This window comes from Toxorhynchites rutilus, chromosome 3 (genome assembly GCF_029784135.1).
Source record: "Toxorhynchites rutilus septentrionalis strain SRP chromosome 3, ASM2978413v1, whole genome shotgun sequence".
In the NCBI taxonomy this organism is placed as follows: Eukaryota; Metazoa; Arthropoda; class Insecta; order Diptera; family Culicidae; genus Toxorhynchites; species Toxorhynchites rutilus.
Genome location: NC_073746.1, coordinates 64,788,551 through 64,804,868, shown reverse-complemented (window position 1 = coordinate 64,804,868; position 16,318 = coordinate 64,788,551). Strand labels below are relative to the sequence as shown.

The following is a 16,318-nucleotide window of genomic DNA, read 5'->3' as shown; positions in this document are numbered from 1 at the left end:
CAATTCAATCTTGAATCGAAAATACGATTATCCTGAAGTAAAGCGAGAATTTCCGAGCATTGGATCCTAAATTCGGTCTAGTGTCAGCATTCCTGATTGGAATAATCTTAAGTCATAAAGTCATCTATATGAAGCAGTCGCGGTAGGTAGGCCCGATATAGAACAAAACACCATATGAGCATTACTAGGGCTGTTCTAGGAGTTGGTCCAGCCGGGCAATAAGATATTAGATGCAGTAAATAGATTTGCTGCCCCAACAGAAGCAAATCAAAGTGCTGTTCCCTTCTAATTAACTTAAACATGCTCTGAATTGGCTGGCCTTAGGCATGAAATTAGTTCAATGGAAAGCAATTTACAATATGTGCAACACGATATTGTGTTTATCAACACAAATACTTGCCTTTAAAAATAGACATGTTAGATCCCATATCATTGACTTATTCTGATGATCTTGTTGTAACAGTATTCAATGAAAATTATATCAATCAAACCCAGAAAAGAATTTCAGTCGATAAAACGATAATTTACCGCATACATGAAGTTTGACTGAAGAATGAACGAGCATTATTATTTATATGTTTATTTTTTCCTTAATTTTGGCGGAACAGCAGGTTATTCTAGATTTTTTTTATCATCATATCATTAAATTAATCAACATTCAGTTTCACGTTTTGGGAATTCATTTTTATTTACATCGTTGAATATATATACTCTAATGATAATGAGTAAAACGTACAACGTAGAACTTCGGCGTCAGTATCACGAGAATGGCAGTGGTTTATCGCATTTTGTTTCTATTTAGTCAATTGATGGATGGGTTCAATCTATTTTTTGGTATCCTAGATGGTTCCTGGAGCTGGAGCGAGGTTCAGTTGCTTCTGGGACACGGCATGACCTGCGAGTGGGGCAACATGAACAGAGCCACGGTTAGCGTTCACGGAGACTGCTCCGGGAACAACTCCAGCATGGTGGGCAACCGAGGCGGCTGGGACACCCCAATGAGCAGCTGCTGGCCAGGCACCACCCCAGTGGGCGGCTCCGCCCCAATGATCGGCAGCCGCTGGCCACGCTCCGTAAGCACCAGTCCAATGGGCTGCTGGCCACGCTGGAACGTTAGACTGCACGACGGTTCCCCACGGTCCCCAGCTGGCTTCCGTAGCAACGGCGAGAGCAATGACAACAGCGGCAATGACGCACTAGAAGTAAATAGAAAAACATTTTACCGTTTTCACCAGCACTTTTCACACTACCGATGAGAACAAAATACCTTCATCTTGTAAGATTTTTTTTTATTTGGGATGGGTGAGCTTCGAGCAGTTCGTATACTTGTTATGATTCGACTCAGAACCCGGCAGTGGTTTTTATACTGAAACACAGAATCACTCCTTTCTAGGTAAAGTGTGCACCATACTCACCAATCGAATTGAAAAGCTGTGCGAACCAGCCCCCAGTGAATCGGAGCGCGAAAGTATGTCCTCCATTCCGCACACCATTTGTTGTTGCTGTCGTATGAATTTGTTGCATTCTTCAAGACACCGAACCGAACGCAATCGATTCTTTAGGTCCCCGCTGTCGACGATGTCTATCGTTGTGTAGGTGTGGTCTTACCGAGAGTTATTCGGGTCCAAACTGAGCGTCGTTCAATGACAGTAATCGGCGGGGTGACGATTGGGAAGTGGGAGTGGTGAATTGCTCCAATTTTGACACCTGTATGCACAAAGAGCGGTTATTTTCTTGCAAATTGTGTGATCTTGCTCCTTCAGTAGAGTACTTTTTCAGTGGTTCTGATTGATTTGTTATCCTAATTTGTTTTGAAAGGTCTCCAAGCATGGTAAAAATTCTATCACTTTTTTGACGTAGGACTACGTCTTTCATTTCTATACCGGGGTGTAAAACCAAAGTTTCGAAAATGAAAGCGTTACGTCGGAGACCGAGATTTTGAGCGTTAATAGCTCTTAAACAACTGAACGAAATGGTATGATAAACACTTCATTCGAAAGATAAAAGGTCTACGCGTCATATACTTGTTACTTTTTCATCCAAAAACTTGTTTCAATAGTCTTAAAATTGCTTTCAAAACAGGCTATTGAAATCACCAATCGGTATATAAGCGAGCGCCGCTCGTAAACCCCCTCAGTTATGATTGAACAGCGATTGGAGCATGTTGTCGCTGTGTTGTGAAGCTATTTTCGTTTATCATGAAAGCGCTAATGAACGGTGTCACCAAGATCCTGTATGTGCACCTAAGGCCAGAAGGGAATCCATCAGGAGGAGAGTGATGCCACGGTTCCGCTTGAAACATCGGCCGCCACACACACATATACACGCGCGGAATTCTCGTTGCTGAAAAATAATCTGCCAGTTCCCCTGGGAATTGAAAAATACATTAATGCGAAAGAGTTTATTTTAATGTTTTCTATCCATATAACACTGCAACCAAATACATTTGGTTTTGTGATTTTTCAATCAATCGCAATTAATAGGAAAGCTTCTGAATATTTTTTTTCCATCAGTGGAAAACTTTCGTATCCAATATTGGATGCGTAACATGAAAAACGTGAAACATCATCGCTAAAATCAAGTCATTTTCGAGCGATTATTTGCTTTCTACTCATATAATGCTGCGACCAAATACATTTCGTTTTGGATTTTTTCAATCAAGTGCGATCAACCTAAGACCACGTCTTTCGGCAATTTATTAGAGGTGCAATGGTAAGGCACATGAAAGCAGCTCGGATAAGCGCACCAGCAGCAGGATAGGTGAAGAAGCCACATCGCTATCGACCGGGAACTTTGCGTGAAATTCGTCGCTATCAGAAGTCGACCGAATTGGTGATCCGCAGCTACCTTTGCAGCATTTGGATCGTGGAATTGCTCAGGACTTCAAAACCGATTTGCGCTTCCAAAGTTCCGCAGTTATGACGCTGCAGGAGGCTTATTCGAAGATACCAATTTGTGTGCTATCCATGCAAAACGCGTCACATCATGCCCAAGGACATCCAGCTGGCCCATCGTATCCGAGGAGAGCGTGTTATATTAGCTTAGCATATAATCAACGGCCCTTTTCAGGGATCCCAATTTGATGGATTAGAGCTCAGAAAAGTTTTTTACAGGCCGAACTGAAAGGAGCATTTAGCGAAAATCGTGGTGTCGATGATAATTCGATACCGATAGGTGCCATGGATATGGATTTCATAATGAAAAATATGAAATATATGACATGATGTAGTGAATATATCCCCATATCGAAGAAATCATTTTGATGAAACTGTTTACCGTTTGTCGTTTTTAATTGTTGGGAAAGGGCATTATTTTTGCTGAGTAAATTCCAAGAAAAAATCCATTCCTTCTTTAAGCGTGATTCATTCTGCTTGGGATCAACGGAATAGTATGATAATAATTTCATACAAAAGATAAAATGTCCAAGAGTTATATGATTGCTATTTATTGAGTCGAAAAATTGTTTCAATAGCTTAATGATAGCTTCGAAAACAGGTTATTGAAATCATTCGTATCCGTATGTGAGATGGGGAAGCTCATACTTACGTCTATGCATTATGCTGTACACTTCAATTAGAGCCCCCGCACACTACAGACTTTTCTTCAGCCGACAGTTTGGTCGGAACGGCTACTGGTGCAAACACCGACCCAACGGAATCGGTGTAATGTGCGCACATGCATACCTCTCCGTACTGATTAAGAAGCCGACCGAACTATCGGTCGACAAGTCAGTCTGCAGTCTGCGGGGGCTCTTAATTTCGTTTTTGCAGGCCGAACCGAAAAATTTTCAGTCGAGTTAACTCTTTTTTACAGTAATGCTTTTGAATCCGGACACTTTGCATTACATTCAATATCATACCACAGCCATAACATTTTTTTCATGTTGAATTTATTTTAGCTACTAATATAGTTACTGATAGTTTCTTGATAGTTACTAATCAATCGCATTAATTCAACATGCAGAAAATGTTGTGGCTGCGGTATGGTATTAAATGTAACGCAAAGTGTCCGGATTCAAATACATTACTGTATACTTACTTCGATGTTATTCGTTTCTCTCTCAGGGTAAGCAACGAATATAATAAGGGTGGGGTTTAGATTCTATACTTTTATGGTTTATAAAATGACGCTTCCTTTGCTTTTGTTCATTTCTTACTCTACTCTCGCACCGTGAGGACTCGTTTGTTTGGGACAAAGCAGACAGCTCGTTAGTCTTTCGGTGGTAAGGCACCACGAAAGCAGCTCGGATAAGCGCACCAGCCGCAGGAAGTGTGGAGAAGCCACATCGCTATCGACCGGGAACTTTGCGTAAAATTCGTCGCTATCAGAAGTCACTGATCCGCAAGCTACCTTTGCAGCATTTGGTTCGTTGAACTGCTCAGGATTTCAAAACCGACTTGCGCTTCCAAAGTTCCGCGGTTATGACGCTGCAGGAGGCTTATTCGAAGATACAAATTTGTGTGCTATCCACGCAAAACGCGTCACATCATGCCCAAGGACATCCAGCTGGCCCATCGTATCCGAGGAGAGCGTGCTATATTAGCTTAGCATATAATCAACGGCCCTTTTCAGGGCTCCAAATTTGATGGATTAGAGTTCAGAAAAGTTTTTTGCAGGCCAAACTGAAACGAGAATTTTCGTTTGGATGCCATACAGCATCGAGAAAATTCCGGAAAGATCTAATCGTTGCTGAAAAACAATCTGCCAGTTCCCTGGGAATTGAAAAATATATTCATGCGAAAGAGTTTATTTTAATGTTTTCTAACCATATAACACAGCTACCAAATACATTTGATTTCGTAATTTTTCAATCAAGTGTAATTAGCTGGAAAGCTTCGGAAGATTATTCTTTCCCATCAGTAGGATATTTTCGTATCTAATATTGTATGCGCGCGCAACGGAAATTGTTTCGTATCGCGAAAATTATATAATTTTCAATCGATATTGCTCAGTCGCCGAAATTTTCATACTCAGAGAGTTTATTCTCCTCTAGTTTGCCTTCCAAATTGCCATCGTAAACCACACCTTCTCTCGATTCAATCACGCACGAAAAGCATACTTAAATGATATTCTGGTGGTGAAACCCATTCATTTTTCGTGAGGCGTCGTGCACAAATTACGTAACGCGATAAGGGGGGAGGGGGTAGATGTTGCGTTACTTTCTGTTTATTAGAGATAGGAAATTGCGTTACGTAAGGGGGGGGGGGAGGGGTTTCAAGATCCGGATTTTTAGCGTTACGTAATTTGTGCACGACGCCTGAGGACATCGACAAGACAACATCGTTACTGAACGAGTTGAACGGCGAGGGATCGAGGGATTCATTACCTGGCCTGACCTGACCTGAAATGCAATCAGTTTGTTTTAACTGAGAGGGAGCGCAGAAAAGCCGATCGATCAGAAGGAGAAGAGAAGGTGACCAAGAGAGCATCAAAATACGGTTCCTCGGGAAGACATTGAAGCAGCCGCCACACACACACACACATACACGCGCGCAACTCTTTTCGTTTGCTGGTTATCGAGAAGAAACCTGGAAAGAAATGATCGTTGCTGAAAAATAATCTGGCAGTTCCCCTTGGAATTGAAAATTACATTCAAGCGAGTTTATTTTAATTTTTTTCTATCCATATAATACTGCGACCACATACATTTGGTTTTGTGGTTTGTCAATCAAGTGCAGTTAACAGGAAAGCTTCTGAAGATTATTCTTCAGAACAAGGTTTTTTGAATCCAATATTGAATGCATATAACCTTGAGCCTCCAACGTAATGCTCTCGTTTTTGAAGCCACCCAAATATTTATTTATTCATTCGTTCAGGATGGATTTAGATTCAACTTCAAACAAATGATCCCTAAATCAACGATAGTCCTACGTCACCCTTGCGGTTATACCATAGATATAACCCACTTCCTGTTTTTTTCGTTTTCGTTTGAACTGTAATGATGATATGACGCGTTCGCCTAGATGTGATTTCTTCCATCACATATTATTCTTAACCTGATCTAAATTATCAATTTTGTTACATTAAAATTCACTGCCATTTATTAACGTTGTTTGTAATTTTGTTGTTTGATAATTTTGTAATAATTAATAATTATCAGTATCAAAAATCATTATGGCCCATTCAAAGCAGTTCACCTCAGAAATAATCAATCAACCAATATTCGAAGCACTGATCTGGCTTACAATTCCATTTTTTTGAAACAATCATTTCAATAACACGGATTTTGAAAATATTTTATACCCATGTTCTTTATAAATTTTAAAACCATTGTAATCGAATAAAGGGTGTGTCACATCAAATTGCATCACGGAAAAAACGCTGTAGAAATTCGCCCAGTAGACCGATCCTTTTGAAAATTTTAGACAGTAAAATAAAAACTATTAAACAACTTTTGGCATTTTCTTTTTATTCATACTTCGAGCTTAAGCCCGTATGCTCGCACCTTTCTCTTTACCCCGTCCATAAGGTTCTGAACAGCGTCAGGTTGTAGTTTTTTTGAACAGAAATCCATTTTCTCTTGAAGTCCGCCTCCGATTTGACAACTTTTGGGTTCTTCCGGAGGGCCTGCTTCATAATCGCCCAATATTTCTCTATTGGGCGAAGCTCCGGCGCGTTGGGCGGGTTCATTTCCTTTGGCACGAAGGTGACCCCGTTGGCTTCGTACCACTCCAACACGTCCTTTGAATAGTGGCACGAAGCGAGATCCGGCCAGAAGATGGTCGGGCCCTCGTGCTGCTTCAATAGTGGTAGTAAGCGCTTCTGTAGGCACTCCTTAAGGTAAACCTGCCCGTTTACCGTGCCGGTCATCACGAAGAGGGCGCTCCGCTTTCCGCAAGAGCAGATCGCTTGCCACACCATGTACTTTTTGGCAAACTTGGATAGTTTCTGCTTGCGAATCTCCTCCGGAACGCTGAATTTGTCCTCTGCGGAGAAGAACAACAGGCCCGGCAGCTGACGAAAGTCCGCTTTGACGTAGGTTTCGTCGTCCATTACCAGGCAATGCGGCTTCGTCAGCATTTCGGTGTACAGCTTCCGGGCTCGCGTCTTCCCCACCATGTTTTGCCTTTCGTCGCGGTTAGGAGCCTTCTGAACCTTGTATGTACGCAGGCCCTCCCGCTGCTTGGTCCGCTGGACGAATGAACTTGACAAATGCAGCTTATTGGCGACATCCCGGACCGAACTTCTCGGATCACGTCTAAACTGCTTAACTACGCGTTTGTGATCTTTTTCACTGACGGAACATTCATTTTTGCCGTTCTTCACCTTCCGGTCGATGGTTAGGTTCTCGAAGTATCGTTTTAGTACTCTGCTGACCGTGGATTGGACGATTCCCAGCATCTTACCGATGTCCCGATGTGACAACTCCGGATTCTCGAAATGAGTGCGCAGGATTAATTCACGACGCTCTTTTTCGTTCGACTACATTTTTCCAAATTTACGAAAAATTGACAGTGAAGCATGGCCAACGTGATCTACACTCTCTTATCTGATTATAAGCGAAAGCTGAAGATATAATTCCTAAAAATTAAATTTCTACAGCGATTTTTCCGTGATGCAATTTGATGTGACACACCCTTTATATGACATATTACAATAATTGTTGCTCTATTTTTCAAAGCTAATTCAGACAAAAAATATTAGTAACCCTTGGGGATATCTTCAATGTTGATTACAGGTAGCTTATAGAGAATATGCATTAAACCAACTCACGGATCATAATTGTATAAAATTAAGCTATCGATTTTTTTTGGTTAAAAATATAAACTCGTCGTTAAACATTAGACGCGGTTTCCTGTCTTTTTTCTTTCACTTTTTCGCATATGTCAATAATTCGCTCGAATACTCCCATCTGGGGCTTCATGAGTATCATTTGCTGCTCACTTGTGAATATTGTTGTTATGGTATAAAAGCTACAGCTGGGTCCTTGATAAACAGCATAAACAGTTCTAGTGTTCCAACGTTCAGAGCCTCAGTCTCACAAACAATATTCAAAATGAAGGTAAATTTTCTATATTGTAAACTCGAAGTGAAATTTTGATATCGGGAAATACATTATTTTAATTTTAGTGCATCATTGCCGTTGCTCTTGTCGCCTTCGCCGTTGCTGCGGAAGCCAGTTGGGAACCATGGGGAACCGTTGTCCAGGCTAATGTTCCATCGTGGCCAGCTGCCCATTGGGATAGTGCTTGGTCGAATGCCGGTGCTTACGGTGCGTGGCCAGCTGCTGCTCACTGGGACGGAGCTTGGTCAGATGCTGGACATTGGGGCGCTGCTCACTGGGGTGTTCCAGCTGCTTCGGTTGCTCATCATGCTGGAGTTGTTCCCGGAGCTGTTTCCGTAAACGCCAACCGTGGTGCCGTTCACGTTGCGCCACTCGCTGGCCATGCCATCTCCCAGAAGCAGCTCAATCTCGCTCCAGCACCAGGAACTATCTAGACTGCTTTATCGTTGAATATATGTCACATCGAGAATAATTTTGTCGGAATCTTGAGAGTCACTAAGGATAATGTAAATAAATATTAAAGATTTAACATACTCTGAGTTTTACTTTTTGAAATTTATAAATTTACACTATACAAGAACATGCATGGTTTATAAAGGGCGATTGTTGAGGGGTCCATTTTTCTTTTTGAAAAAAGCACACACAAATTGCAGGAAAGTGAAGGGCATTTCCATTTGAACCGTCTCTGTCTCTGTTATTTAATTTTTGAAAATAATTTCTTGCACACACTGACCGCGATTATGCTTGAGGTGGTCCATGCTGAAGAACCGTAATAATCATGGCAACCATCTTCATCTTAGAAAACATACGGGCCAACGATTCCGTCGGTCTATCAAACGGTACATTTTTCTGGTAGGGGTAGTGGGGGCAAAGTGGTCACCTGATTGTTTGGTAGTGTAACTATTGACTATTGAAACCGTATTGATAGTCACCTTATGTTTGAAGAGTTTAATGACTTTTGAGTCACCCTGTACTTCTGTAGAGCTGTCAAAATGTTAAAATATAAATAAAAACAGAAATTGTTCTCTCGATAGCCATTGGGCCGTAGTTCTGTGCGCATGGTATCTAAGGAATTTCTCGTGAAATTTAGTTTATTCACTCTGATATGTTGGACAAATCATCAGATTGGACGATTGTTCACGTATTCTAGGAGAGGTGAACAGATATTTTGTTTAATCTCAGCGATTAATGTTTGGGGGCAAAGTGGTCATAGGTGAATAAAGACTTACAATGTTCTGTTTACTAAAGCTGATATACCTCATCACGTTCTGCTCTTGAAGAAGTTTCTTTTGTGGCTTTGACCCTGGAAATATATGCCACTCCAACTAAAACAAGCCTCATTATGGGCTGTCCACATACCACGTGGACAACTTTAGGGGGGTAGGGGGTAAGTCCATGGAGAGGGGGCAGGGGGTACAAAATATATCTTTGATATACAATCATCTATACATTCAAAATTAAATAAAATCTGTTACATTTATAGAATTTCAAAACTGTCCATATTTATAAATAAACGAATTGAGCCGTCTGAGAGTGCAGCTCAGGCGAACGTTCATATTTTTTTCTCATATCATTGAAATTTTCAGTGGAATCTATATTTTAAAAATATCTCATGTAAACTTCCTTTGATCAAACTTTCATAGTTACGGAGTATGCATAGACGCCCATAACCCAAAACTATAACTTTAAACGATTGAGATTGAAATTTCATGGTATACGTAAATGGTTTTTCATGAGATATAACTTCCTATACATATTGTTTTATATCGAGAATAGTTAGTCTTAGGATAATAATGTCTTAAAATTACTACTTTATCTTTTCTTTCCTTGAAATTATTTATTATTTATTATGTTTTATTATAATTTATGTATGAAATTTTTGACGTAGAACTTAAAAAATTCATGAAAACTTTAAGGGTTTCCATTTTCCCATACATTTATTCCGTTCATTTGTGTGCTTTCCCGAACAGAGCTGTCAATAACGAGCAACGAAGGGGAAATCGTAGGATTTAAAGTCTCTGTGAACAAAGGAAAAGAAGAAGAATGAAGGGGAACACTTGCCTAGAGTATAAACAGTGGATTTCGCTGAGGCAAACTTTCATTCGGCATCGGACTGTTGAGCAATCCAGATCACTTTGCTTTCGCTGCGCTTCGATCTAAGATTGGACCCCACCAGTGGTAATCCAACTTGGATATCGTCGTGTGGTTTTCTCAGCGTTATTCGTACGAGGGTCACTATTTATATTTCGGGAATAGGAACAAAAACAAATAGTTAAGCTGCGAATATATTTTTATTGTTTTTCAAAGTACTCGCCACGATGATCGATACACTTTTGCATGCGCTTAAACCAATTTTCAAAGCATTTATTCCAATCGACACGAGCCTTTTTTTGAGCGATTGTCAAATTATGTGGGATCCAACGTGAACATAATTTTCGCACAACTAAGTGTTCATGTAAAATCGCATATATGCTGGTGGAACTAATGCTTAGGGATGCCTCAATCTCACAATAGGTTACATGACGATCTTGCTTAATCATTTCGTACACAGCATTGATGTTTTCTGGCACTACAGTCGATTTTGGACGACCTTCACGAAACTCGTCGGACAGCGAACTACGACCACGATTGAATTCACTATACCAGCGATACACAGTGGTTTTTGATGGAGCTTCATCGCCGAAAGTCAAATTAAGTTGATTGACGCACACTTGTTGTGATAATTCACGTCGAAAGTCGCAAAAAATCATCGTACGAAAATGTTCACGATTCAGTTCTATTTTTTTGCCGAGACCAAACTTTCAACTAAATATAAAATAAACAAATAGCGTCCGTATGACAAAATGTTCTGAGTACGTATATCGTCAAAAATGTCAAACTTTACGATGGAACCGTCAGATGGACTCACATGACATCAGTGTTGCCAATTCCCGAAATATAGATAGTGACCCTCGTATCGTGTGTTTTTCTTTCCGCGTCATAAATTAGACGCTTCGCGTGATGTGTGATGTGCAAGAAGAAGTGGAAGGGAGGCTTCCTCCAGGCCCTGCAAAAAAAACGAACGCATTGCCAGGGGCAATAAAATTTCGAGGCAAGCGTCATCTAATGATGCACACGATGTTGGTGCAGTGAAAAGCGCTCGCACTGAACCGAGCCTTCGCGAGTGTGACACCGCATCGAACAACAGCGAAGTAGCGATTTCGGCGCGTCGATCGAAAATGTAAACGCCGTTACCCAGGCAGCAACCAAAATCAAGCTCTCCCCGCTGGTAGTGAAGGCGGTCGCTCTTGACAAACTCATCAGTGAATTCGATGGGTGTTACAGCAGAGTACAAGCTGTGTGGCATAATTCAGTCTTTTTCCAAGCAGGGCTTCGTTGGTGCCTTTGACATTGCATCAATGCATTAAACTGACGTTATGGCGAATCAGGCGTTAAGGTTGTGCGCCAAAAAAATATTTGGGGAATACCAGATATCTTGAGTGTCGTACTGGAATGTTATAAGTTATTTGGGTTCGCGTGCCTGTCGCAAAACTGCCTTCAACTAGGTGTAGCGGACCGGGTTTCAAAAGACAACCCGGAACCTACGGCCAGCTCGAAGAAGGCTAAGATATTAGCGTTCCCACCCGTCCTCTCTTAAGCGATTGGCTTAAGCGCCACCTCTTTCGAGGACCAATCGCCGTGTTCGATTGCCCAGCTAGAGACCTGACACGCAGGCCTAAATTGTGTCCTTTTATAAGGATCGGAGAACGGTCGAGCTGTATCAATTCCAGTCAGCGAAGGCTGACAGAAGAAAGCTCCAAGAAAATTACCAAACACCTGAGAATCACCCTAAGATCGACGGAAAACCTCTACAGGGTTTTCTCATCATAGGCAATGTTCAACAACAATCCACCAGACTGGAACGGCCATCTGGGAAACAAAAATGTTGACGACAAGAATTCCAGACATTAACCTCGATACACGGATAACGTGAAATTTTTATGAAATAAAAATTAACAATCACAGGCTCACATTTATACTAACGACTTTTATTCCTAACAAACGACATGACGAAAAACTTTCTAAATGGACTACCGATTTACATTTATATAATTTATTTGTACATTTAACTTTTGCTTAAACTATGGGGACATCACATGTGCACATGGACAAAACAGGGTACCTGGGGAGTGCGGTGAGGACACAAATTTCCTCACCGACTCCTTCTGCTTCTTTGCGGCGGATTCTCCACCGGTTGATAGCTTCCAGCGGGTCTGTTGAAGGCGCGATGGTAACGGCGCAGCCTTTTCTCCGACGCGTTTTGGTTTGTCGGGTCTAGCCAAGAGGAATTTCCCTGTTGTAGTCGCTTTTTTTGCTCGTTAAATTTTATTGAGCGTTTGTTTGCTAACTAGGAACAAATGATGGCAAATTAGCGATCACGAACAAAACACACAATGGTTCCGCGATGTCGGACAGTTCTTGGCAAAATGGTCGAAGAACATTGTAGTCCTCAGATAAACCGCAGGGTATCTCGCGATTCAGAGCTCAAGCTCAGCCGAAGACAATTTCCCCAAAGCGTCCCCTTGTGTGCATCTTGCTTCAACTAACCGTCCTTGAATACGACCTTCTCATTCCCCTCCCCAAACTCAAGGCCACGAAAGTAAGCGCTGCGCGAACAGACACTCATTGGCCGAACAACTTTTGCGATTGAGCTTTCGCCCAGCTCCAGGGAGGTGGGATGGGAAATCTAAGCTCTTAAGTATACTTTCTGGAATATCTTTTAGTTTACTTTCGGTTGTGACTTAGTACAGGTACACTGTAAATGTTTCAGTGTGAATTTTTGAATTTAAATTTTGATATTTGAATAATAATTAACTATCCTACTATCCTAATCAATAAATAAATAAATAAGTATATAAATAAATGAATAAATAAATAAATAAATAAATAACTATATATATATAAATAAATAAATAATTATAAATACACAAAAATATTGTAAATAAATTAATTTTGAAATAAATAAACAACACTCAATAAATATGCACACCAATAATAAATAAGTAATATGATGAAAACAGTTGTGGCAACTGATACATAGGATTGCATTTGCGCTAATCTTGATCGTGATGAAGCAATGTTACTGTTTTCGACGTTGTTTTTTTTATCCCTTTTGTTTATTTTAGGCTCATTAGCATTTTAGCTGTAACAGAGCCGAATTTTAATCGTGTACATGTCACATATTTATCATATCTATAATTAGCACATTACACAGTTGCCATTTTTCGGCGTTAGAATATTCCCTTCTATACCATTGCAAATGGTACATATTTACACAGAAGCCATTTAGGCGAAAGAGTTTTCTATCTGTTCTTCCATTATCCACAGTTAAGACTGGACAGCGGAGACAGTCGTTGATCCAGCAGCCCGATATTTCTGCAGAGCAGAGCAGTTGTATGGATGAATCGATCTTATTTCGACCGTGGATCGATCTCCATCGCTGATGATTGTTGCGTGGACGTAGTTATTCTGTAACAATACAAAGATGGTCAATGGGGGCCCTGAGTTTTGAACTCACGATCGATCGCTTACTAAGCGAACGCGCAACCAATGTGGCTACGGAGACCCCCTTCGACGTTGTTGATATTAACAAAAAGAGTTTATTTTGCTTGTTTAGTCACCAAGAAGAATGTAAATGTCGTTCTGGAATATTGTATGTGATTATAGCACAAAGTGATGAGAAGTGTTTATATTCCTAGTAGTTTCAAGCCACCAATGTATGACTCTGTATGCATGCTATGGCGAACGCTTGTTCGGCGCTTGGTATACGTTATACGAACGATGCCTAGAGGTGCGATTCCACTGAGGCAATACTAAATAACATGTAGCATGATATTTGATACTTGCAAGTGTTGTCATTGTTGTTATTTCCATGCGGTGCCATAGATATATTGATGTAGTTATGAGATGTGGAATAATGGTACTGGTGCAACATGTATATAATCGACTGTAGCCGAACGCTATTCCGGTGGCCTTTGAGGTAAATTTTCAATGCATTCACATGGAATAAACTGCGACATAAGATCAGCTAGTGTATTGTTCTGCGAGGGCAAGAATTATACAATGAGAAAACCATTTCAGAGATTATTCTACTATGCAGTAGTTTCTACAATTTCACAGCAGTATAGAATAATATCCGAAGGTATAAACAAGCGACTTATAGAAAATAACAGCGTAGTTCTACGTCAACAATGCGGTCGTATCTTGGACACAACCTCCTATAATTTTTTTCTGTTCGTTTGTGTGCGCTCGAAAAGTTCGGTACTGATGACAAAATATACAACACACTTCAAGGATTATTTTTGCTACTGCCAACACCTCAAGAAGCTTTATGATGGAATGTGTGGTTTAAATTCGGATGTGGATTGTTCAACTGTATTTTGCACGTTACCGTGTTGGGAAACCAGATAGACTTTATATCTTATCGCAGATAATACAAAAACAAAGTATTTCAAGTATCTAAAATTGAAATCATACGAAATATATGCTTTGTTTTGCTAATCGTTTCTTTGCCATAAAACCTCAATGTACCACAGTAACACGTGACAGGGTACAGCTAGTAAAATTTGAACAAATAAACTTGAATGGAATTAAAACATAATTTATGCGCATTTCAGTTATTTCATCAATTATTCTAGTAAAACAAGGAAAAATGTTCACGTGGACAACAGGGGGAGGGGTATGAAAATGTCCACGCTTGACCACGGTGGGGGAGGAGGGAGTCTAAAATGGTACTTTTTCTGTCCACGTGGTATGTGGACAGCTCCTTATGCGAAACGTTATGTGTTTCTTACTACGTTTTTGTATGCATGAGAAAATTTAAATTGAGACACTAGGTGAATAGACCAAGCTTATTTCATACATGTACCTACCTATATCAAATATGATTTGAACGAATTTGAACGAGAATACGAATAAATATATCCCATTTAGCTTTATATGTGCGGGTGACCACATTGCCCCCACTATGTGATCACTTTACCTCCAAGCAAAAAAAAAAGTTAGATTTTTCACCTTTTTTTCTAATGATGAAAAATGTACGATTTTGAAATTTTTATAGTAAAATCCGTTTACGATCTTGAAAATGAGTTGAACTGTAATATTCTTCGAAAAACGGGAATTGAAGCGGTATGTGGACGCTGATAACTTTGTAACTTTGTAACTTTGTAACTTTGTAACTTTGTAACTTTGTAACTTTGTAACTTTGTAACTTTGTAACTTTGTAACTTTGTAACTTTGTAACTTTGTAACTTTGTAACTTTGTAACTTTGTAACTTTGTAACTTTGTAACTTTGTAACTTTGTAACTTTGTAACTTTGTAACTTTGTAACTTTGTAACTTTGTAACTTTGTAACTTTGTATTTTGTGATACATCTGATTCTGATGATGAATTTCTGAAAATCTCTGATATGCAGTGCTTGGATATTGAATGAACTGAATATGAACCAATGCCATTCATTCGTTTATTCATTCATGAACAATACTCCTTTTGAACCATCCAACACCGTGATGCCGGGCGAACTGCCTTGATTCACTACCACCAACGTCGGTGAACCATCAACATTCGAAGTTTGAATGCTAAACATGGAGGGGGAACATTCAATGCTCATTCTCTCTTCTCTTCGTGTAATACCTTTTAGTGGACGTCATCCACTCTCAGCTGTAAACAGAATGTAGTCGCATGTGCTCTTTTAGCGGGCATCGGGTGAGCTGTGGTGCATGAAAGCATGATGTGTGGTGCACGGATAGATAATTGAACGGAAGCATTTTTCTCTTATCGCGGAAAGCAAGTTTACTTGTGCTCTGTCAGCAGATTATATTGCTTGAGTTACTTTCTTATTCTTCTATATTAAAATTCAACGTTGGACGTTTGGACTATGCGTTTAGTGGAATTTGATAAAAATGGCAACTAAAAGAAAAATTCAATACTCAGAGGAACCAACCCGTGGTCGAGTGGTTAGCGTCACACCTAACAAGCCGGGGGTTCGGGCTGAATTCCCGTTCTGGTCGGAGAAATTTTTCGTCAAAGAAATTTCCTTCGATTTGCACTGTGGTCATGCGTGTTCTAGAGCTTACCACTCAGAATGCTTTCAAGGCATGTTATTTGGCATAGAAATTTCAAGTATTGATAAAAAAATTACGCAAGTAACACTACGTTGAGACGGCGAAATTTCTATAGGAATGTTTAAGAATGAGGGACCAACCATGTAGCGTTTTGGGACGTGGACCGCATTAGCGCTCCTCTCGTTTTATGTTAACATTTTAGACTTGGCA

General features: G+C 40.2%; 2 protein-coding genes across 2 annotated transcripts; one reads left to right on the top strand and one right to left on the bottom strand.

The window, feature by feature from the left end:
- Window positions 1-629: 629 nt before the first annotated feature.
- On the bottom strand, window positions 630-1,409 carry LOC129779638 (adult cuticle protein 1-like). The gene is made up of 2 exons (XM_055787223.1): window positions 1,268-1,409; window positions 630-1,196 (listed from the first exon to the last, which is right to left on the bottom strand). Exons 1-2 carry the CDS (start codon window positions 1,271-1,273, stop codon window positions 840-842), a joined length of 363 nt encoding a protein of 120 aa, XP_055643198.1. The 5' UTR covers window positions 1,274-1,409; the 3' UTR covers window positions 630-839.
- Window positions 1,410-7,956: 6,547 nt separating this feature from the next.
- On the top strand, window positions 7,957-8,439 carry LOC129774805 (adult cuticle protein 1-like). Its single transcript, XM_055778769.1, has 2 exons — window positions 7,957-8,002; window positions 8,071-8,439. The coding sequence occupies exons 1-2, from the start codon at window positions 7,997-7,999 to the stop codon at window positions 8,437-8,439; spliced, it is 375 nt and encodes a 124-aa protein (XP_055634744.1). The 5' UTR covers window positions 7,957-7,996.
- The last annotated feature ends 7,879 nt before the right edge of the window (window positions 8,440-16,318 follow it).